This window comes from Macrobrachium nipponense, chromosome 2, assembly GCF_015104395.2.
Source record: "Macrobrachium nipponense isolate FS-2020 chromosome 2, ASM1510439v2, whole genome shotgun sequence".
Lineage (NCBI taxonomy): Eukaryota > Metazoa > Arthropoda > Malacostraca > Decapoda > Palaemonidae > Macrobrachium > Macrobrachium nipponense.
This window is the reverse complement of record NC_087201.1, coordinates 100,208,788-100,233,306: the sequence shown is the minus strand read 5'-3', so window position 1 is coordinate 100,233,306 and position 24,519 is coordinate 100,208,788. Positions and strand designations below refer to the sequence as shown.

At 45.2% G+C, this 24,519-nt stretch overlaps 1 protein-coding gene across 1 annotated transcript in view; it reads left to right on the top strand.

The window, feature by feature from the left end:
- Positions 1-24,519, top strand: part of LOC135220845 (probable endonuclease 4) — a 333,180-nt gene that overhangs the window by 116,797 nt on the left and 191,864 nt on the right. Inside the window, exon 3 of the mRNA XM_064258405.1 lies at positions 9,559-9,673. Within this exon, the coding sequence (XP_064114475.1) occupies positions 9,559-9,673 (115 nt within the window). The remainder of the gene's footprint in view (positions 1-9,558; positions 9,674-24,519) is intronic.

Sequence of the window (24,519 nt, the reverse complement as noted above, 5' to 3'; positions counted from 1 at the left end):
TCCAATTCACAGGTATCCCAGCCTTCGACTTCTAAGGCTCAGCCTCAGCAACAGCATCAATTTGTCTTCCTTTCGCCGCCGTCTAACCAACAGGCCTCCTCACAGTATTCAGTGTTTGCCCGCTTTTAACCCGGTCTATGAGAGTCGGGCATTTCACCCCTTTACCAGAGTTGCTAGGGGTGGCAGGGCTAGAGGATCTTTCGCCAGCGCGGAGGAGCCAGAGCCCAAGGGCGAACTAGAGGTGCAAGGTCAGGCAGAGGATCCCGGCCTTCATCATCTCAATGAAGTTTCTCAGGTAGGAGGCAGGCTGTACCTCTTTCGTCATCGTTGGGGGTTCAGCAGTGGGCAAAAAGCATAGTATCCAGAGGCCTAGGCTGGAGTTTGGATCAAAGGTCCTCCTCCACCCATCACCTTCTATCAGGAACCAATGCAGGAATTGATGGATTACTCCAAGGACCTTCTCCAGAAGGGAGCAATCTCCAGGACGAAGAACTTGAAATTTCAGGGTCGTCTATTCAGCGTCCCAAAGAAAGGGACCAACAAGAGAAGGTGATCTTAGACTTGTCCGTCTAAACTTGTACATTCGTTGCGACAAGTTCAAAATGCTGACCACTCTCAGGTGCGGACCTTACTTCCCCGTGGGGCCGTCACCACCTCTATAGATCTTACAGACGCCTACTATCATGTCCCGATAGCTCGGCACTTCCGACCATTCCTCGGCTTCAAACTAGGGAAAGAAGCCTACTCTTCAAGTAATGCCCTTCGGGCTAAATATAGCACCAAGGGTTTTCACGAAACTGGCGGAGGCAGTGGTGCAGGAGCTAAGATCCCAGGGTATATTGGTGGTGGCGTACCTAGACGATTGGCTAATCTGGGAGATGGACAAAGGCAAATGTATGAAAGCCACGGACAAGGTCATGTCTTTCCTGGAATATTTAGGGTTCAAGATCAACAGGACCAAGTCCCGGTGACTCCGAGTCCAAGTTCCAGTGGCTAGGGATTCATTGGGACTTGGATTCTCACACTCTTTCCATTCCAGCAGGAAAGAGAAAGGAGATTGCCAAGGCAAACAACAAAAAATTCTTAAAGTGCAAAGAGACTTCGAGAAGGATCAGGAGAGGATCCTAGGCCTCGCTCCAGTTTGCCTCAGTCACGGACGTTCTGTTGAAAGCCAAGCTCAAGGACATCAATCGAGTTTGGCGTTCGAAGGCAAATGCCAATTGTCGGGACAAGTTCGCCCGGATACCTCTGATTCTCAGAAAACGCCTGCGCCCATGGACAAAGGCCGCCAACCTAGCCAAGGAGTTACCGTTGCAGTTTCCTCCCCCGTCCCTAGTGTGCATACGGACGCATCGCTGACAGGTTGGGGCGGGGGAGGTTATTCACAGCACGAGAAGGTTCAGGGAACTGGGTCACCTCACTTCCAAACACTTCACATCAACATTCTGGAAGCTATGGCAGTGTTTCTGACTTTAAAAAAGCTCCGTCCTCCAAAGAAGACTCATTTCAGGTTGGTCCTCGACAGTGCAGTAGTAGTACACTGTATAAACAGAGGTGGTTCAAAGTCAAGTCATGTGAACCACGTGATGATAGCAATCTTTTCTCTAGCAGCCAAGAACACCTGGCATCTGTCGGCTACTCACCTGGCAGAGTCCACAATGTAGTGGCAGACGCCCTGTCTCGGTCGTCCCCTCTGGAATCAGAATGGTCACTGGACCAAGAATCCTTCGAGAGGGTTTGCCAAAGAGTACCAGGTCTAGAAGTGATCTGTTTGCCACAGAGGCAAACCACAAGCTGCCTTGTTACGTAGCCCCAATCTGGACCCTCTGGCATACGCTACGGACGCCCTGAGCATAGATTGGAACCAGTGGACGAAGATCTATTTATTCCCTCCATAGAACCTTCTCCTGAAGGTGCTGCACAAGTTGAGATCTTTCGAAGGTCAGGTGGCTCTCATAGCCCCTCACTGGCCCAAGAGCAACTGGTTTCCCTTCTCCTGGAACTAGGTCTTCGCCCTCACCCTCTCCCGGACTTGAGACTATCGCAACAAGTTCAAACGAGGACTGTGTTCGATTCCTCAGGTCTTCACAAAACCCTACTACTTTATGGATTTCATGAAGTTTGCAGGTAAGAGAGTAGGCGACATTGATCCACAGAACATGTTGTTCTTGGAGTCAGACAAGAGAGATCTACGCTTCGCCAGTATGACTCAGCAGTTAAGAAATTGTCTTCGTTCCTCAGAGAATCAAATATCAAAGTAATGACATTGAACGTGGCCATAACCTTCTTCAGGTCTTTGTTTGAACAAGGCTTGGCAGCTGCAACAATAACAACCACTAAGTCAGCTCTGAAAAAGATTTTTCTTCTCGGGTTTGGTATCAATCTAACAGAGTCTTATTTCACCTCTATCCCAAGGGCATGTGCACGTCTACGGCCCGTTCACAGACCGTCGTCAGTGTCATGGTTTCTTAATGATGTTCTAGGTTAGCCTCGGAAACAGACAACTTCAAATGTGATTACCAAACCATTTTGCGTAAAACTCTGTTCTTATTGAGTCTACTTCAGGTGCCAGAATATCAGAGCTGTCATCTTTATCTAGAGATGAAGCGCATATTGAGTTTCCTTTCCTCGGGGGACGTGTTGCTTTCGCCAAATAAGCAATTTCTAGCTAAGAATGAAGACCCCTTGATGAGGTGGTCTCCATGGAAGATTGTCCCGCTTCCGCAGGATCCATCGTTAGTCCTGTTAAAACTCTTAAGGACTATTTATCTAGGACGTCTACCTATTCCGAAGGCCCCCTTTTCATTAGAAAAGGTGGTGGTACACTATCTCTAAAAGGCATTAGGCAGCAGATTTTATATTTTATCAAGAAAGCCAGCCCAGGGTCATTCCCCAAGGTGCATGACATTCGGGCAATAGCAAACTTCTGTTAACTTCTTCAAATATATGGACTTTGATGATCTGAAGAAGTATACTGGTTGGAAGTCACCCTCACCCTTGGTTTTCAAAAAGCACTACCTTAAGTCTTTAGAGGATCTTGAATATCATGCAATAGCTGCAGGAAGGCCAGTGTCTCCTACTGCTACATCATTATAGTACCGTCCTTGTGTCATATGAATCTTTTCAATTATGCCAGCCTCATTAACATTTACCTACCTCAGCAAATGCCTTAGCTATTAGAATAAGTGTAATCGTGTATAGTTTTACGTACATACAAATTATCTGTAATTATTTTATTATGTATGACTTGTTGCAAATGTTGCCACATGTTTTTGGCTATATAGTATATTTTATAATAAATTGTATTTTTTCCAATTCTAAACTATTTTATTATTTCCTTTGATTTCATTAATATGATTTCTCCTTTCAGGATAGTATAGCTTGGTGTTTCTCTGGTACAATTTCACGGAGCGACACGGCTGAGCCCAGAAAATAAAAGGGATTTTGACGCAGGAAAAATCTATTTCTGGGCGAGGAAGCCGTGTCGCCCAGTGAAATCCCCCCTTTTTTCCTTTTTTCCCCCCCTTGCTGTGCACCAAGCTTCTTTGCTATCGATAAGTATGACGCCGCAGTCCCCTTCAACAGGGTAGCTGGGTGTGACCTATAGGTCGGCTCCCCGTTTTCAGGGTCTTTTGATGAGGAAAAGGCTAATTGGAGGGGTTGCTGTGGTAGTGTTTAACACTCGCCCCAGTTCTATACCGACACCTTTTATTTAGGTGAGCGAGTCAGAGACTTCTGACATGTCCAATTTAGCAGTTCTCTGGTATCATAGCAATATTTTACTACGAAATAGTGCTAAAGAGGACACATTTCACTGGGCGACCACGGCTTCCTCGCCCAGAAATAGATTTTTCCTACGTCAAAATCCCTTTATTGTCCGTGAATTAAATATGCCAAGAATCAAGATTTTACCAGCAAAATATTCAGTTAGTCCCCCCTGGAACTTTCCAGAGAAAAAATTTTGTAGATATTTTAATTTTACCAAGACAGAATTGTCCAGTGAGGCCATGCGGTCAATAATTTTGATGTAGAGAGAAGCGGCAGTTTATCATCTGTTGCATCGATTTTTACAGCAGAATTATATGGAATTTTAAAGGTTTTAAAGGAAGTCCAAGCCACCCGAGTCTGCCCGGCTCAGGCCCTGGCCCAAGTAGACCAGGTGATCGCAGGGCCCAAGAACTCCCTGAGGTCACATGGGTCCCTGAAACTTCTCCTCGGAGGGCTTGTCTCTGGCATCCAACTCGGTTGAAGGAGCCCATGGACTTGAAGGAGAAGCTTCTAGCGGGCCCAGTCTCCTTTTCCCAGCAGGAGGCCATGACCATGAAAGCCACGGCATGGACGTTGATTCATGTTGCCTCCTGGCTTGACCTGTGGTCTGGGGCAGTGGCCCTCTTCGCTATGGACCATGATCTTCAGGACAAGATGGATCTAGCCCAGTTCAAGGACCTGCTCCTGCCTGGAGGAAGGTCCATGGGCTTCCTGATGACCCAGCTGATCACCCAGTGGGCCAACTGGATCCTCAGAAGGAAGGAAGCTGTCTTGGCCAAACTGCCCAGGAGCCTCCCCGATATAGAGGCCAAGGCCCTGAGGAACTCTCCAGTGGCTGGGGAGTCAATTTTTCCGGAACAGTTAGTGGAGGAGTCCCTGGAACAGTGGAGGAAGGCCAGCCAGGACTCTGTGTACAGGTCCTCTTCCTTTAGGCAGCCTGCACAACGCAGGGCGCAGGATCCCCCCAAAGCCTAGGTAACAACAGAGGCACAGGGCGACCTCCTCCTCCACCAGCCTATTGCCACAGGTGGGGGGTTGCCTCTCGAGTCATTGGTGGAACTGGGAGGGTCACAGGGCCGATCCCTGGACTGTCCAGGTCTTCGGATGGCTACCGGATCCCCTTCCTAGACGAAAAGCCTCTCCTAATGGGGGAGCCCGACAGCTGGGCGTTCCAGTCCCGGGACCCCAGTCACAGGGAGGCCTTACAGCTAGAGGATCTGTCACTGTTGGTGAAGGGAGCACTCCAGCAGGTGGTGGACCACTCCCTTGGGTTCTTCAGTCACTTCTTCCTGCTGGAGAAGGCCTCAGGGGGCTGGAAGCCGGTCATAGACCTGTCCGTCCTGAATAAGTTTGTCCTCAAAACTCCCTTCAAGATGGAGATCCCATGATTGGTCCTAGTGGCCCTGAAGGAAGGGGATATCATGTCGTCCCTGGACCTCATGGACGTGTACTTCCAAATCCCAGTCCATCCGGCCAGCAGGAAGTACCTTCGGATCAGATGGGAAGGCAACACCTTTCAGTTCAGTGCCCTCTGCTTTGGGTTGTCGACAGCACCGCAGGTTTTCACAAGGGTGTTCTCCCTCGTGTTTTCTTGGGCGCACAGGAAGGGGATCCGCCTACTGCGGTACCTGGACAATTGGTTGCTCCTTTCATCCTCAAGGGAACTTTTGGAGGAGCAGAGGGATGAGCTCCAAGCCCTCTGCAGGAGACTGGGCATCGTCCTGAAATGGGAAAAGTCCCATCTGGTTCCGACCACCAGGATGGTGTACCTGTGGATGGACCTGGACACGGTGAGGGTCAGAGCTTTCCTGTCAGATGATAGGCTGGCCAATCTTCAGAACGTAGCATGCCCCTTCCTAGACCTCTCACCCCGCCCAGTAAGGGAATGGCAGAGGCTCCTGGGTCATCTTGCCTCTTTGGAGAAACTGGTGCCCCAAGGTAGGTTGAAATTGAGGCCCATCCAATGGAACCTAAGGAGGGGTGGTCGCCAAAGGTGGAACCCCCACATAAACTCATCATCCCCTTGTGGGCCACAGAAGCTTTCCGGTGGTGGCTGGACTGGTCGAACTCCCGTTGGGGAGTGCCTCTCTCAGACATTCCTCCGGAGATGCTCCTGTTCATGAACGCTTCGAAGGAGGGATGGGGGCCCAACCTTCAGTCCAAAATGAGGGAGGGAACATGGTCAGAGCAGGAACGGCAGCCCCACATTAACAGGTCGGAGCTGCTGGCGATCTAGAGGGCCCTCCTGGCCTTCAAGCCTGTGATAATGGACCGAGCAGTGGCACTGATGTGTGACAATGCCACAGTTGTGGCCTACATCAGGAAGCAAAGGGGGGCTGAAATCTTGCTACCTATGTGACCTGGCAGAGACCATCCTAGAGTGGGCCGCGAGCATCGGAACCTCCCAGACGGCAAGATTCATTCTGGGGAAAAGAAATGTGATCGCTGATGGGCTCAGCAGGAGGGACCGGGTGTTTGGGTAGGAATGGTCCCTACACCCCAAAGTAGCAGCAGGATTGATCTAGATGTGGGAATCACCCTCTCTGGACCTGTTTGCAACAAGCCTGAATGCCAAGCTTCCGGTTGTCTGCTCCCCAGTCCCCAACCCAACAGCAGCCTGGGAAGACGCATTCCAACACCCGTGGGATGGCCTGGACTTGTATGCATTCCCTCCCTTGGGGGTGCTCAAGTAGGTCCTCAACTGGCTGAGGAGCTCAAAGGGAATGCTCATGACCTTATTGGCCCCATGTGGCCAGACAGGGAGTTGTTCCCGGACCTCCTGGCCCTAACTGTTCTAGGCCCTTGGGAACTTCCCCTCTGCTCGTATCTTCTAAGGCAACCCCCCTTCAAGAGGTACCACAAAGGCCTGTCAGCCCTATCCCTTCACGGGTGGAGGCTATTGAGCGACTGTTGAGCAAGGAGGGTTGCTGAAGGGTAGCCTCTCAGATGTCGAGGCACCTGAGGAAGTCTTCATCGACCGTCTACCAGGCCAAGTGGAAAAGTGTTTGGGACATGGTGCAGGGAGTGGGCCTCAAGCCCCTGCAGGCCAAGGCTCCCTGCATAGCAAGAGTTCCTGGTGCACCTCAGGTTCGACAAAGGCCTCTCCATAGCTGCCGTGAAGGGAGCCAGGGCCGCACTGGGCCAAGTCTTCCTCCTGAAGGGGATAGATATTGGGAACTCCAGACACCTGGCGATGCTCATTAGGAGCTTCGAGAAAGAGTGCCCTCCCAGCGCCGTGAGGGCCCCGCAGTGGGATGTTGCAACGGTTCTAGATGCTCTTAGGAAGCCGCCGTTTGAGCCTCTCAAGGACATCCAGATAGAGAGCTGACACTCAAGACAGTTTTCCTTCTGGCCTTGGCCTCCTCTAAGAGGGTAGTTCTCAGAATTCTCGATCCTGGCCTTACCGAGATCAGAAGATCCTGGGGACCTCCTCTTGTGCCCCAGTCCGAGCGGTGAGGAAATACCTCAGTAGGACAGCCCGGTTTAGGCCAGGGATTAAGAACCTGTTCGTTTCCACAGGCCAAGAGAAGAAGGCAGTCTCTAAGAACATTAACTCCTTATGGTTGAGGGAGACTATCAGGGGGCCTACAAAAGGGCTGGACTGCCCCCAGCAGGGTACCAAGCCCCACCACGTCAGAGGTATTTAGACTTCTCTTGTCATTCTCTAAGAACCTGGCGGTCAGTCAAGTCCTTAAGGCCAGAGTGTGGAACAGGCAGTCCACCTTTACAACCCATTACAAGGACTGTACCTGGAAATCTCTCAATTCCTTCGAGATTGGTCCTTTTGTACATAAATATGCAATGTACCCACCTGTTCACATTCTTCAATCACAGTATGTGGTCTCCAGCTCACACCTTTGAACATCACCACACCAAGGCTTACAACTGAAAAACTCCTATCTGACAGAGAGCTCTCTCCTACCAATCAAACAACCCATGCATGTCTCCTTCTGCCTTTGTTATTGTTTACATACACCAGACACCTACGCCATTCTTGACTTCTGTGACATCACAACACAACTTAAATACATCAATATACACCTAAAATCAACCATATACTGCCCAAAAATTGGCCATCCACCATATTTCGACAATGCAGAAAATAACAATAACTATGAATGAAATAACTACTAAACTGATATATAATATATATAAGATAGTGCCTTGTCTTGTGAGCGTAAGTGCTCTCCTAAACCTGTGCAACCATCATTACCGCTGGTTGGAGAATGCCCACAGCCTTTCTATTCTGCCAGTGCTTCTGGCAGGACAGGAAGGAGTGCTCGATCCCCCTCACCTATTCCTTCAACCTCCTGGGGTTACACTGGGAGGCATGAGTTGGACAAGAAGGACTCCAGTGGGAATGGTTCTTCCCAGTGCAGTCCTACCATGAAGGTCTACACTGGGTTTGGTTCTCAGACCGACTCGGACGTATGCCCAAGTGGTTGGGGGAGGATCAAAGGGGTCTGCCGAAGTATCCCTGAGATACAGAGGACCTTTGCTGATTTGTCAGTAATGATCTTGGGGAAAGGGCCATGGCTACTAATGTGGATCGTCTGTCACGCCTCAAATCTTTCTGGGATCCTTAGTAGGAACCCAAAGCTTCGTTGGGGCTCCCATGGTCTGGGCTTTCCAAAGGAGTAATTCACTTAAATCATTCAGAGAAGCTACTTCCCCTCCTCTGCCTTGACAGAAGCATTTTTATACACCCTTGGAGAGGTCATTGCTGAATAAGCAGGTTGACCTGGACCTGGTTTGTTTAGGCCCTGGTCTTGTTCTGCAGCAGGATTGTGGAAGGGGTCTCTTTCTGCAAGAAGCAGTGAATCTGAAGGCTACCACCATGGCAGCACTCCAGGCAGTCTCCTGGTTGTATCTGTAGTTCTTCACAATTTCCAAGGTAGCAACCTACTCTGATTTGATCACCCCTGGAGAGGACTCCATCTTTGGGAGATTGCCAGTCTGGAGGTAGGGCTGTCTCCTAACTGGACCACCAAATGGCAAACCTGTGAGCTATCCTGGTGTTGAAGAGGAGGGACACCACCTGAATTGGATCTCCAGATTTATATATATACATATTTTTCAAGTTTTCATTTTATTTCCATTAGTTTTTTTGACAAGTTAACTTTTCAGACATAGAAATTTTAATGCATGAATTACTTATTTACATTTTCTTTATTCTTTACTTTACTTCAAAGTAGTTAAAACAATAAATAGATTACTGTAGTGGGAGGTGGTTATTTTTAAGAAATAGCAGTGAATTATTAGAGAGAGTGCAGTTTCTCCTTTGTTTTTTCCTATAAGAGAGAGGAAAAAAAAATTATTTTTTCATGTTGACCAAAAAAGTTTAAAATTCATTCATTTCCAGTCATTCATTTTACAGTTTCATGAATTATTACATATTATTGCACACATGGTAATAGTGTACGGTATATTATCGAGGTCAAATGATCATATTTTATTTTAAGATAATTATTGCATGTCTGGGAACCCTTGGTTGCTTTCCCCTCTCCTGCCACTAGGTAGCATGGCAATTTTTTTATATCATTGCCACTTGAGACCACCCTAGGCACACTGCTGATTTGAAAACTATTAAATCTCTGCTAAATTTAAATTGTTGTGTTAGAAAAATATATAACCTTAAATATTTGCTCATATGTTATTTACACTAACGTTACTTGCAAGCTGACTATTATAATTTTTAATGAAGTACAACTATTTGTTATGAAAATTTTTATTAACATAGTGTTAATATGATGATGACCTTGACATTGTTAAGTTTTCTCTTTTTCCCAGGAGGAAAATGAACAGCCAGTTCCAAGACCTGCCAAATATGAGAGTCTTGGGGAAGGCCCTCCCTCAGTTCCATCCACTGGGAAGATGTATGTAGGATGCCATGTGTCTGGAGCAGGTAAATTCCAAACATGAACAAACCATCTAATTTAAATAATGTGGATAGTCAACTGTTGTGTAATGTTGGGGCATAAATAAATTTTTGTGCGTAGAGAGTAACTCCTCTTATTTTAATTTTGTTCTTAATAATATATATGTAGTACAAACCTTTTATTTTACTTTGCCTACTCTGCATCAAATGCTGTAGTATTGATCAACTTAAGTTTTGTTTACAGTGAATAGACTTCTCATACTATATTATGTAGTACTACAAACCTTTTATTTTACTTTGTCTACTCTGCATCAAATGCTGTAATGTTGATCAACTTAAGTTTTGTTTACAATGAATAGACTTCTCTGGAGGGCATCCCCATACTCATGGTTACAGGTGTCATTAGCTGCCTTAGTTTATAGTTTTTTGTGACTACATTTTTCTTGACGTGTACTTCTTTATGGAAACATAGTGTGGTTTTTGTTATTATCATAGTCAGGATGTATAAACTGTGCACTAGATGTTCCCAGAGTAATTGAGAGTTAGTGAAGTCATTAGCCATCTGCTACCCTAGTTGGAGAAGCACAGTGCTACTGTGTAAATCCAAGAAGGAAAGCAGCCAAGAAAGGCAAAATAGATGAAAAAAAAAGTGATGAGTAAACTCTGAGATATAATAAGAAAAAACAAATTCAATAAAAAATAAACTACAAGAAGTAGTTTTGATATTCAGCTGGTCTCACAGAATATTATGAGTTGGTGAACTGGCCAAGTGTAATGATCAGATGACCACCCAAATAGACAGTTATGAGTAGAGTACACAACTTTTAACTATTAACATAAATTTTTGTACATGAACTTCCCTGCCAGATATATACATAGCTTATGACTCTGACGTCACGACAGAAAATTCAAAACTCGCGGCACATGCTACAGGTAGGTCAGGTGATCTACCTACCCGCCTGCTGGGTGGCAGGTGTAAGAACCAACCCCCTTTTCAGTCAGATTTTTCTCTGTCGCCGGCTTAACAGCACCTGTTGTTAAGTTTTTTTTCCTCTCGATAGTGGGGATTTATTCTTGTCGCCGACGATTCTTGGATTGATTAATTTGGTGATGTACCCTTTGTTCGTTGGCTTGGCATACGCTATTTTGGATCGTTTTTTGGATTGTTCTTTGTTTATTTCTCATAATGGCTGATTCTGAAACTTAAGAAATCTTCTATGTTTAGAGTATGTTCGAAGAGTGAATGTAAGGTGAGGCTTCCTAAAGCGTCTTTAGACCCTCACAGTGTGTGTATGAACTGTAGGGGGAATGAATGTTCTTTCGTTAACCCTTGTCAAGAGTGTGAAAGGTTGGATGAGGACGGATGGAAGTCTCTTTTCTTCCTACTTAAGGAAGTTAGAGAAGGATAGAGCGCGTAAGGCTTCTTCCAGGAGTTCAAGTAGGTCTCTTGTTAATGAACTTGATGTTGAGAACCCGACAGTAGAACGTATTTTCCCTTCTCCTGTTTCAGCCCCTGCTCCTAGCTTTGAACCCGAAGATTCGTGTTCGGAGAACGCAGTAAGGAGTAACGCGAGCAAAGTACGCTCTTATAAAGGTAAGAGTGACAGTGAAAGTGATAAGTGCAGCCCGCCCCTAGTGCAGTGGAGGGTGCGTCTGACCGGCTCACTACGCTTCTAGGACCTAGACCTCTTCCAGACTCCCAGACCCAGTGGAGAGGGAAAGTCCGAAAGCCGCAGCAAGGAAGGTTAGGGAGAACCCAACCCCCACCGGTCAGGCGTCCCCTCGGCAGATCCTGTTGCTCGCTCCCTGGCTGCCTTGGATAGAGCCAAGAAGGAAGTGTTGAGACAGTGCTTCTCGTCTTCTTCGTCGCCTTCTCCTAAGCGTAGATGGAGCGCTTCGGAGTCATCTCGCCCTTTCAAGAGAGCTTGGAAGGAGCCTTGCGCCCTTCCTTCCAGCCCCGAATCCTTCTCAGAAGAACCAGAGATCGAGCGTAAGAGAGCCAGGAGATCTCAAGGATCCTCTTCTCTCCATCCGCGCTCGGGCTGCTACTCCTACCAAAGAGTTTGAGAGATCGCCAGCGCGCATCTGGCCGGCCTAGATTTCTGCTTTAGCCAACTCTTTAGCCGGGAGTTCTCACCGTCGGAAGGGACATCTCTCTACCGGTGAAAAAGTCAAAGAAGGATTCTGCGGATTTTTCGCCTAATGCAGAAAAAGTGCAAGAGCCTCGCAGCAGAGCCTCTTTCATTAAAGAGAGACTCAGTACGCTCTCCGAGCGAGGCGCTTCCTTTCACCAGATAGCAGACGTAAGGATCTTGACAGGCACTCTTCTCCTGAACACCGCTCTCCTAGTTTTAGGGAGGATAGACATCGCTCTCCGAAGACTCGCTCCTCTTCTTGTAAATGTCAAGAGTTTGACAAGAACAAGGATTGTCGTTCCGTCCAAGATCGCAGTAGGCGCTCTTCACCTGGAAGCCGCTCTCCTCTGTATAGGCGCACGGAGACTAGTAGGCGCTTTTCTCTGGATTTTGTTTCTTTGCCTGAGATTCGTTCGCCATCTGTCAAAATCAGAGAAGATAGTAGGCGCAAAGAGCCTAGCAAGAGACAGACTAGACTATCGCCTTCTTGCGAGCGCACTCGTTCAGATAGGCACTCAGTATCTCGCAAACGCTTTGCGTATGATAGACGTTCTTCTTCGGAAGACTTTTCGCTTTGTGACAGGCGCCAAGAGCCTGACAAGCGAGTTGGATTGGACAAGCACCAAGGGCCTGACAAGCGCTTAGAACTTGACAGGCGCCTAGAGCCTAGCAGGTGTAAGATTCCTGATAGGCGCTCTCCTCATACTAGGAGCCCTTCAGTTGTCTCTGACAAGGATTTGGACAGACGCGCCTCCTCTAGCAGGCGCTCTCCCAGTAGGCGCTCTCCCTACAGGCGCTCTCCCAGCTGGCGCTCTCCCAGCAGGCGCTCTCCCAGCAGGCGCTCTCTCAGCAGGAGTTCTCCTGGTAGGCGCTCTCCTAGGAAAAGCTCTCCTACAGGCAGGCGATCGTCCAAACGTCTTTCTTCGGAAGAAGGACATGGTGCTTCCGAGGAAGATCTTCCGAAGGATTCTTCAGGTTCCTGTTACAAGAGATTGACGGAACTCCTCTTACAAGAATTTGGAGAGTCTCTTTCAGCGGTTGCACCCCTCCTTCTCCCCTTCCTTATTTTCTACAGCTAAAACTTCAAAGGGATGTCGGCGGTGGGGTGAAGATTGAAACCTACCCCCCCCCCCCCCCCCCTTAGGTGTCAAGAAGAAAAGCGCTCAAGAGCTTCGACAATTGGTTGGTCTCCAAGGAGGAGAAGGGGAAGACAGTCCTTTTCCTTCCCACCTTCCAAACTTACCGGAAAGATGGGATTCTGGTACGAGTCGGGGGAACCTTTGGGTTTTGACTCTTCCATCTTCTGCAGAACGCAGACTTCTCTTCGTTGGTGGATTCCGCGCGTCGTTCGGCGCTTAATTCAGCTAAGACGATGTGGGGAATGAGCGAACTCAACCACCTTCTGAAGGGAATGTTCCGGGTGCTGGAAGTGTTTAACTTCCTCGACTGGACCCTAGGAGTCTTAGCTAAGAAGACGAGGGATCAAGACTTTATCTCCAGAGGATTTACATTCAGTATTGTCTTGCATGGACAAGGCATTGAGAGATGGTTCTGGAGAGATAGCTTCGCTTTTCGGGGCAGGAGTTGTTAAGAAGAGGGCAATTTTCTGCTCCTTTTTAACCAAAGCGGTGTTGCACGCGCAGAGATCGTCGCTGTTATTTGCTAATCTTTCCCAGCAACTCTTCCCCAAGAAGATCATCAATGACATTTCCAACGCTCTTTCTACTAAAGCGACGCAAGATATGTTGGCTCGCTCAGCGAGAATTCCTAAGGCTTCTTTTCAACCTAAGGCGAAGAAGGAGACGTTGATCAAGCAAGAGCCCTTTCGAGGAGGCCCTTCTTCCCGCGCTTCTTCCTCCAGAGGAACAAGACCTCCTAGAAGAGGAAGGACCTTCTCTCGTTCTATCAGAGCGAAGAAATAGTACGAGTGTCCTCCAGACTGCAGTAGGTGCCAGACTGCTGAGTTTTGCAGACGTCTGGGCTCAGAAGGGGGCGGACAACTGGTCCCTCTCTATAATCAAAAAAGGATACCTCATTCCCTTCGTGTCGAGACCACCTTTGACCACCACACCAAGGGAGTTAGTGGCCAGGTACAAAGACCCTCACATGAATCAGGCCCTTGCTCTAGCAGTAGAGCTGATGCTGGAGAAGCAAGCGATAGAGATGGTGCAGGACCCTCATTCCGCGGGTTTCTACAACCGTCTTTTTCTTCTTTTGTGCCCAAGAACTCAGGAGGATGGAGACCGGTTCTGGACGTAAGCGCCCTGAATGTCTGTGAAGAAGAGAAGGTTTACGATGGAGACGACATCCTCAGTATTAGCCGCCCTTCGTCCCAGGGGACTCGATGGTGTCACTAGACCTCAGGACGCTTATTTTCATGTGCCAATCCATCCTTCTTCGCGCAGTTCCTGAGATTCATGTGGAAAGGGAAAGTGTTTCAGTTCAGGGCTTTGTGCTTCGGCCTCTCCACAGCCCCTCAAGTCTTACAGGGCTGATGAGATGACATCCTCAGTATTAGCCGCCCTTCGTCCAGGGACTGGATGGTGTCACTAGACCTTCAGGACGCTTATTTTTCATGTGCCAATCCACCCTTCTTCGCGCAAGTTCCTGAGATTCATGTGGAAAGGGAAAGTGTTTCAGTTCAGGGCTTTGTGCTTCGGCCTCTCCACAGCCCCTCAAGTCCTTTACAGGGCTGATGAAGACACCGTAATCCCCCAATGGTCTTTCATCGCGAAGGAGTGAGGTGTCCCCTTATTACTTGGACGATTGGCTGATCAGGGCCAAATCGAAGCAGAAATGTCTGGAGGACCTTCACATCACTCTGACCTTAGCGAGTTCTCTGGGTTTACTGATAAACTTCGAGAAATCACAGCTAGTCCCCAGCCAAGATCGTATTATATGGGGATTCGGATGGTTTCTCAGGTTTTTCGGGCTTTTCCATCCCCGGAAAGGATCAACCATTGTGCAGAGAAGGTCGCAACCTTTCTGGAGAAAGATGTATGTACAGCGAGGGAGTGGATGAGTCTGTTGGGAACACTCTCCTCGCTGGAGCAATTCGTTCGTCTAGGGAGGTTGCACCTCAGACCCCTACAGTTTCTTCCTGAATCAGAACTGGAATCGGGGTGCTCAGAACCTAGATTTTGTATTCAAAATATGGAACAAGATAAAAGAGGATCTCCGATGGTGGGCAGACCCTCTTCTTTTCAAGGAAGGCATTTCCTTACGGTTGAAGAACCCCGACCTAGTCTTATTTGCAGACACATCGGACAAAGGTTGGGGTAGCGACTCTAGGATCCAGAGAAGTGTCAGGCACCTGGATGGGGGAACAGGTGTCCTGGCATATAAACAAAAAGAGCTCATGGCGATTTGGTTAGCCCTCAAGGAGTTCGAGCCTCTCGTTCAGAAGTCTTCAGTTCAGGTCAACTCTGGACAACACCACAGCCCTGGCTTACATTCGGAAACAAGGGGGGACTCACTCATTCTCCCTGTACGAAACAGCAAGAATGCTCCTCTTGTGGTCGGAGGAAAGGGAGATAAGTCTCCTCACCAGGTTCGTACAGGGAGAAAGAAATGTCAGAGCAGATCTGCTCAGCAGAAGAAACCAAGTCCTTCCCTCAGAATGAACCTTCACTCGGACATATGCCAGGGACTGTGGAAGATCTGGGGCAGACCTCATCTGGACCTCTTCGCAACTGCCAGGAACGCGGAGGATAGACCTGTACTGTTCACCGATTTCAGACCCGAAAGCAGTAGCGGTAGACGCGTTCCTGTTGGACTGGAGCAACCTAGACCTTTATGCGTTTCCTCCTTTCAAGATTCTAGGGGAGAGACTAAGGAAATTCTCAGCGTCAGAAGGAGCAAGGATGACCTTGATAGTTCCATTCTGGCCCGCCCAGGACTGGTTCACAGAGGTACTGGAATGGTTGGTAGATGTTCCAAGATCTCTGCCACTAAGAGCGATCTGCTCAAACAGCCCCACTTCGACAGGTTTCACAAGAACCTCCCCGCTCTCAGTCTAACTGGATTCAGACTATCAAGAGTCTGGTCAGAGCTAAGGGTTTTCGGCAAAGTCTGCAAGAGCAATTGCCAATGCACGTAGACCTTCCACTTCCAGTCTACCAGTCGAAGTGGGATGTTTTTTCGACGTTGGTGCAGGAATCAGAACGTTTCCTCCTCCAGTACCTCTGTGACCCAGATAGCAGATTTTCTTATTTTCCTGAGAGAAAAATGCGGTTTGGTAGTCTCTACCATTAAGGGCTACAGGAGTATGCTATCTTCTGTGTTCAGACACAGGGGATTAAACTTCTCCGAAGATAAGGATCTGCATGACTTAATCAAGTCGTTTGAGACTTCTAAAAGGAACTCTTGTTTAACACCAAGCTGGAACCTGGATGTAGTGCTATCATTCTTAAGATCCGCTAGATTCGAACCTCTCCATTCAGCTTCCTTCAGAGATGTTACTATGAAGACCTTGTTTCTCTGCGCTTTAGCTTCGGCTAAGAGAGTAAGCGAAATGCAAGCTTTGGAAGGAGATGTTGGGTTCCAAGGAGACTCAGCTGTGTGTTCGTTTCTCCCGTCTTTCTTGGCCAAGAATGAAAACCCCTCTTCACCTTGGCCCAGGAGCTTTGAAATTAAAAGCTTATCCTCTCTAGTTGGATCAGAAGAGGAGAGGTCCCTTTGCCCTGTAAGGAGCTTAAAGTTTTATCTCCAGAAGAAGAAACAACTTGGGGCTAACTCAGACATCCTGTGGTGTTCCGTAAGAGATCCTAGTAGGCCCTTATCAAAGAATGCCCTGTCATTCTTTATAAGGAACCTTATCAAAGAAGCTCACACATCTTGTGACCAAGATCAGTTTAGACTTCTTAAAGTCAAGGCACATGAGGTAAGGGCCATCTCGTCTTTGGCTTTCAAGAAGAACATGTCCCTACAAAACCTCATGAAGGCGACTTATTGGAGGTGTGAGTCAGTCTTTGCCAACCACTACCTGAAAGACGTAAGAATTACGTATGAGAAGTGCTTTGGGTTAGGCCCGTACTATCTGCGGATTCATCTGGGGCAGGGAGTGAAGCATATCCTTTTTAAATATTTTCCCTTATTGTATTTGTATTGTGGTTTTTGGTTGTGGGAAGGAGGATGCTGGAGGCATCTCCTTCTTTCGTAGTATTAACATTTGTATTTTGGTTAGGTGATCGTTTTGTGCTTGAAGCTCCTTGCAAGGGTAGTGGACAGGTTCTGTCATTTAAGTGGGTTGATCCCTATTGACTAGACCCTAACTGGATTCTGCAAGTTAAGAGAGTCAGTTCCCCAATTGGTAGACCCAAAGAGTTTTTTTCATTTCAGCTGTAGGTCTCGCCCTCGCTGTAACTCTTCAGCAACGCAGACTTGTAGACAGTAACTATGAAGTCTTCTGCCTAAATCAGGTAAGAACCAAGGGTATTTATTACTTTAACATATGTTGTTTATTTCCCCTTTCTCTGGACTTATAAGTCTCTTTCTCCACCAACCAAAGGGTGTCAATCAGCTATGTATATTATCCTGGCAGGGAAATTCATGTACAAAAAATGATATTGTTAGTATACAATAAAGTTTTGTACATACTTACCTGGCAGATATATACGATTGATGGCCCTCCCAGCCTCCCCTCAGGAGACAGGTGGAAGAGCTGACTGAAAAGGGGGGTTGGTTCTTACACCTGCCACCCAGCGGCGGGTAAGGTAGATCACCTGACCTACCTGTAGCGTGTGCCGCGAGTTTTGAATTTTCTGTCGTGACGTCAGAGTCGTAAGCTATGTATATATCTGCCAGGTAAGTATGTACAAAACTTTATTGTATACTAACAATATCATTTCAGTGAGTTATCCCTGGTAATTGTGACATCAGACTGGGTTCCCTGCCTGAAAAGGAAATAGGATCATGATTAGGTTTAGGGGAACGTAACAATTGCATAAATATGTATTATAATGTATGTCTAGTAATTTATACATTAATGATTATACGTCTTTCTTGTTTCAGGTCATACTGCTCTTGATACTAGAGAATGTATAAGGAGAGATGATGCTAATATTAATTTTCATAAATTTATCATTATTAACTCCTTCCCTCTCACATTTTTTATACCAAATCCCAGTCTGTGAAGCATATTTTTTTATTGTTTATTTCTAAAGTATATGCTAAAGTGATAAATCACCTGGAATATTTCTTCAGAAAAAAATATTTTTTTGTCAGGATAGCCTTCAACTATTACATAACTTCTCAAGGCTGAGTTTTCTCGGAAATTTAAAAAACCAAGGAAAATAAAAATTAAAGAATATATTTATTGCATTTTCATCTATATTTTTATTCTTTCATAATTCTTCAGTATAATCAAATAGTCACACATGATAAATGCAGGCTGTGCGGGAGAGGGTGGTTTATCATCCGAAATTATTATTCTTTGCCAGCCTTGGTTATCAGGAATATTATCATCATCATCTTCATCTGAAGTATCAGAGTATTCTGACATTGTATCACCATCACTTTCGCTCCCGTAATCGTCCATTCCATTATAATACTCTGTATCACTCTCACTTCTCATGATAGTTATATCAATAATAAAATAAAAATCCACAAAAAAACAATAGAGAATGCATCGCAAATGGCCAAGCGATGCCAAGATAGCTACAATTTTCTCTAAGAAGGCACTTATATCCATAAAAAAGGGCTTTCTGATGGTGGGAGACTAATATAAACAACAGCCGAGTTTATTTGGAGTTGCTAGGGAAGATATAACAGAATTTCGAGTGTACTCGGGCTTACTGAAGTATGACGGTTATCTTAAACCCGAGAATACACAGGGTTGAGCGGGAAGAGGTTAATATAAGTAGTCACTTTTAAACTTATTCACATGAAATGTAGCATTATCCCCTTGCTTATGTTTTCTTTCGTATGATATTGTTTATTAGGAAAAATAGGGCAATAATGTAACTAGAATATATTTATTCAGTAAATGACTATTGAAATAATTACCTTTTCCAGAAAGTGACTGAATTAAACATTTTGCCAGATAAAGAAGCAGTTCCTCAAGAAAATTATACTAACTGCTAGATTGACATTTTTTTTCTTGTCCCCCACCCCCACCCCCCCCCCCCCCCCCCCCCCCCAATAAATACACCCTATAACTAAACCCTATTAAACCCTTAAACGCCTATTGGACGTATTTTACGTCATTGACGCTAAAAAGCTTTTGAAATTTGTGTGGAAAAATAGTTATAGGCCTACTTGGCAAAAGCTTTTGAATCACGCGCCTTGAGGGATGCTGGGAGTTCACGGATCAAGCTGTTGTTTTGTTTACAAGTGTTACCCAGCCGCACATTTGCGAATTGCTTTCTTCTCGCACCAGTAAGCATCAGCGATGCGTCATCCGAGAGCGATCTTTTGCCGCATTCGTGTTTTGCCCAACTTTTGCGAGTGTTTCAGTATTTGTGGTGGTACAAAACATACGTAGAGATGTCTGAACGTCGCATGGAGCGCGAAAGGCGCATTTTGCCTCTTGGTAGGGATCATGTGAGATATATTTTGGACTTGGATGCTGGAGAGGGACCAAGCAACCAATATGACTTAGCTCCTCAATGCCGTTCTGTGCGGCCTCGTGTGGCCGAAAGTGTCCAAGCACCACATTGTGTGCCTTTTACAACCCCTAGGAAGCATCATGGTGTCCTGAGGGGCATTCGTAGGCATTTGGGAGGCCTTGAACAAAAGGACATTGATGAATACTTGTTAGAGCTTGATCGGGAGCAGCTCGCAAGTCCTCATTTTGATAGCAATTGGTCATCTAGTGACGAGGACATCACTCACGATGTAAGTGATGATGAATATTTGCCCCCGATGTCCGTATGGGAGTCACAGGCTGAAAGTGAGTTAAAGTTTAGTGGTTTTAGTGCCTATGAGGGGGAGTCTGAGGAGGAGGAGGAGTTGTCGAGTTTTGTTGTTGAGGACAACACAGAAAGCGAGGGCCTAAGTGAGGGAGATAGGCGTGTGGGGGGGTTCGAGTGTGATCGTGCCCGAACACGTGCGCGCGCAAGGGCCCGTAGAAGGTTGGAACCTCGCGCCAGCCTAGGTAAAAGCCGTTCGTCCGAGAGTGACGAGGGGTGATCGGAGGATCCCACCCCACCTAATATGCACCCATTCACGGCATCACCTGGGCTCACCGTACCTGTTCCTCTCACTGCTCTGGGGTTCATTCAGCTGTTCCTGACGCGGGAATTGCTGGAATTCCTGGTAGCAGAGACGACAGACTACGCTCTGTACTGCCGTGATGAACTGCGGACGACGTCGTATCGCTGGCAGGGCTGCAACCTCACAGACATGGCGCATTTTCTGGGGCTCCACATTTTTTTTTTAATGATGCCTGCTGCCGATGTCAGGCAATATTGGAGGCAGAATATTTTTTTAAGTACGCCCAATGTGTCCGGCATTATGGCCTGTGATAGTTTCCTGGCGTTGGACAGGTATTTCAACGCCTTCAACCGAAGGGCCATACCCCGGAATAACCCCGACCGCCTCATCTTAGTCCGCCCAGTGTTGGATTACATTCGTGAATGGTGCCAGTTTCTCGTGGTTCCTGGCAAGAACCTTTCTTTGGATGAGGGGATGATGCCATGCAAAGGACATCTAAGTATAAGTGTACAACCCCAAGAAGCCAAAGAAATATGGTGTAAAATTATTTTTTATTACGGAGTCCAACACTGGATAAGTTGTGGACTTCTCTGTGTATTCCAGGTCTTCTCCACTCTGCGTGACACTGTGTTCGGTCTTGTAGATCGTTTCTGTAACCAGGGATACCACCTGTTTATGGATAATTATTATAACTGTATCCCTGGCCCAGGAACTGTATGAAGCAGGTGTGCATGTCAGTGGTATCCTTCGGTTGGTGCGTGGGACCCCGAATATCCTCAAGAGGTTCGCTAGCCAGCCGTAACATCTGGCAAGAGGAGAGACTGAGTGGTGGCGGAAGGGAGATGTCTTCGTCATCTGTTGGAAGGGGGTCCAACTCGTCCCCATGATTACGAGGAGTCATGAGCCCATCCAAGAAGAAGACACGTTAGCAGGGCCGAGTTACGTATGAGGAGTTATGTCGAGCAGCCTGCCGTCATTGGGCACTACAATAGGCACAATAAAGGAGTTGATCTCTTTTATCAACTCATCCAGTATTATCTCTTCACCAGGAGAACCAGAAGGTAGACACAGAAGCTCCTCAAATACATACTTCAGTTGGCCCTCCAGAATGCCTACATCCTCTACTGTGGGTACTACAATTCGGACCTCCAGAGGTTGTCCCACATCCAGAAACGGTGCCGGGTGTGCCATATGAATGGCAGAAGGAGAGACACCCGGTTCTTTTGTTGCACCTGCAATATAGCACTTTGCAGGATCAGGGATTGTGACTGCAAGTACCACACTGCAGTCATATATTGGTGTGAGCCTGCCCAAGGGACAACGGAGGACACAGAGGGCCGCTGAAGGGTGGCGGCCCATCAGCAGTAACGGCAAGCGTCTCCCATCTCCACCTGTACCTCGTCATGTCGAGAGGAAAAAAATGCAAGACTCCAATGGAGGAGAGAGAAAACAAGAATAGAACGAAGAGTCAGGATTATGATTTTACAGTGGTACCTCGACATACAAAAGGCTCAACTTACGAAAAATTCGAGTTACGAAAGCAAATACGAAGATTTTTTAGGCTCTACATACAAAAATAGTTTAAGTTATAAAAGGTTGTTGCTGTAAAGTCCTGAGATTCGCCCGGACCACCGAGAACAATTTTAAAGCTTGCGCTCTGCCAATTGAGTAGGCTCACCACCATCCTCCTGCTCTCCCATTGGTTCCTGATGCTAGTCACTGCCGTAAGATCCTGCTCTCCTATTGGTCAGCATCTACCCCTTGTGCTATATGTATTCTATTGGTAAAAGGATGCTGTAAATTGAAAAACTTATTCATGCAATACATTTAACCCTCTTACGCCGACTGGACGTATTTTACGTCAACATTTTTTGTCTCCCGTGTGCCGACTGGACATATTTTACGTCGACTTACAAAAGTTTTTTTTAAAAAAAAAAAAAAAATTCGCGGAAAAATACTTATAGCCTACCAGCCTAAAACTTTTGAATCACACGCCTTGGGGGATGCTGGGAGTTCACGATCAAGGTGTTGTTTTGTTTACAATTGTTACGCAGCGCGCAAGCGCGAATTTCTTTCTTGCCGCACTAAAAAAGTATCTGACACATCTCGGAAATTATTTTGTCACTTTGACATAATTTTTGTACCATTGTAAATTAGCCTTACATGAAGTATTATATATGAAAATGTGTGCATTTTTATGTAGAATACAACAATAAAATACTCATGATTGTAGCTTTTATCAGTTTTGAGATATTTTCATATAATAACGATAATTGCCAAAATTTCAACCTCGGTCAACTTTGACTCTACTGAAATGGTCGAAAAAAACGCAATTGTAAGCTAAAACTCTTATATTTTAGTAATATTCAATCATTTACCTTAATTTTGCACAATAATTGGAAGTCTCTAGCACAATATTTCGATTTATGGTGAATTTATGAAAAAACTTTTTCCTTACGTCCCGCGCGGATAACTTTTTCGGAAAAAAATCATACATGCGATTGTGGTAAGGTTTTGCACCATTTTAAAATTAGCCGTTATATAAGTTTTTATATATGGAAATGTGCGCATTTCATAGCAACCAATACAACTAAAAACAAAAAAAACCCATGGTTGTAGCTTTTATCAGTTTTGAGATATTTTCATATAAATAACGATAATTGCCAAAATTTCAACCTTCGGTCAACTTTGACTCTACCGAAATGGTCTAAAAATGCAATTGTAAGCTAAAGCGCTTATATTCTAGTAATATTCAAGCATTTACCTTCATTTTGCAACAAATTGGAAGTCTCTAGCACAATATTTCAATTTATGGTGAATTTATGAAAAAAATTACATTTTCTTTACGTCCGCGCGGTAACTCTTCCGAAAAAATCATACGTGCGATTGTGGTAATGTTTGCACCATTTTAAATTAGCTGTTACATAAAGTTTTATATATGAAAATGTCGCAGTTTCATGTAGAATACAAAAAAAATAATTGAAGGTTGTAGCTTTTTCTCATTTTCAAAATATTTGCATATAAATCACGATAAATAGAAAAAAAAACCACGTTCGGTCAACTTTGACTCTACCGAAATGGTCGAAAAACGCAATTGTAAGCTAAAACTCTTACATTCTAGTAATATTCAGTCATTATCTTCATCTTGAAACAAATTCGAAGTCTCTAGCAAAATATTTAGATTTATGGTGAATTTTAAAAAAATCTTTCCTCCCTCCGCGCGCGGATTCTCCGCCACAAATCTCCGAAATGCGTATGTCCCATTCTCGGAATATTTGCTCCGTTTCATATTAGGCATTTCATAGATTTTTATATATGAAAATGTGCGCAATTTCATGTAGAATAAAACGAAAAATATTTGAAGGTTGTAGCTTTTCTTATTTCCGAAATAATTGCGTATAAAAAATATACAGTAGAGACCCGGTTCACGACCGTATTAGAACTCGACATAATCGGATTTTGCCACTAAATTTCCAATAAACTTTGTATCTGTTTTCAACCACAAAACCAGTTTCCGACCCCATGACCATATGATGTTTTGTAAACAAAACTGTCCCCGTCCGCCAGCCGCCGCTAGTTGGCGTCATCCAGTGCTACCAAATGTAGCATAATTTCATGTTTTTTAGCATAATTTGACCCAAGAATTGGAACTTAGCATAATTTCTTTCACACTTAGGGTTCTTGTACAATTTTAGAATGTATTTTCACTAAAATTTTAAATAAAATGCAGAAAATTCCTCAATTTCATACACAGCTACAGTGAATGTATCTTCAAGTCAAATTGCCTTGGCGAAAGCAGCACTAACAAATGAGGTTTAATTGCTAAGTTTGAACCCAACGAAGCGGAATGTTAAATTTTGTTTTGGAATATTAAATAAATTACCCACAGTGGCATGACAAACGAATCCCCCCCCAGTAAAAGTGTTAATAATGTTTTTTCTTTTCATGAGTAAAGAATTACGAATTTTTTCCTTTTTAAGTTTTATTTTTTTCAGTAGTTATCAAAATTTTAATTATGTCTGAAGTGATTTTCACACAATTTTCAAGTATTTATTCATTGTGTATGTGATCTATTAAAGAAAAATAGTGTTTCAGTGGCATGATAATGATCAAGTAATAAGTACGTATGTTCTTGAGTAGAGACTGGTTTGTTTGTTTACCTTTTTTTTTAGTTTTAATTTTTCAGTAAATATCAGTAAATAACAAAATGTTATATTGAAGTAATTTTCACACATTTTCAAGTATTTATTAATTGTTTATGTGACCTGTTAAAGAAAAATGGTTTCTGAGTGGCATGATAATGATGCAGTAATAAGTAAAATTTGTTGTTTTTCTTCACATTTGTATGTGTGATCTTCACACATTTGTCAAATAGTATATAGTGATTGCATATAAAATAGTGTACTAGTGATTGCGTATGTGATCTATTAAGAAAAATGGTGTTTTTATTACGAGTTTTCCTAACAGTGAAGAAAATCACCAAATTATTAGTTATAATATTGTTTTCTGTTCCGTTCACTTTGTATCATTTCACTAATATATAATTTTTAAATTTCCATTACATCGTTGTTTTAGCTCAAATGT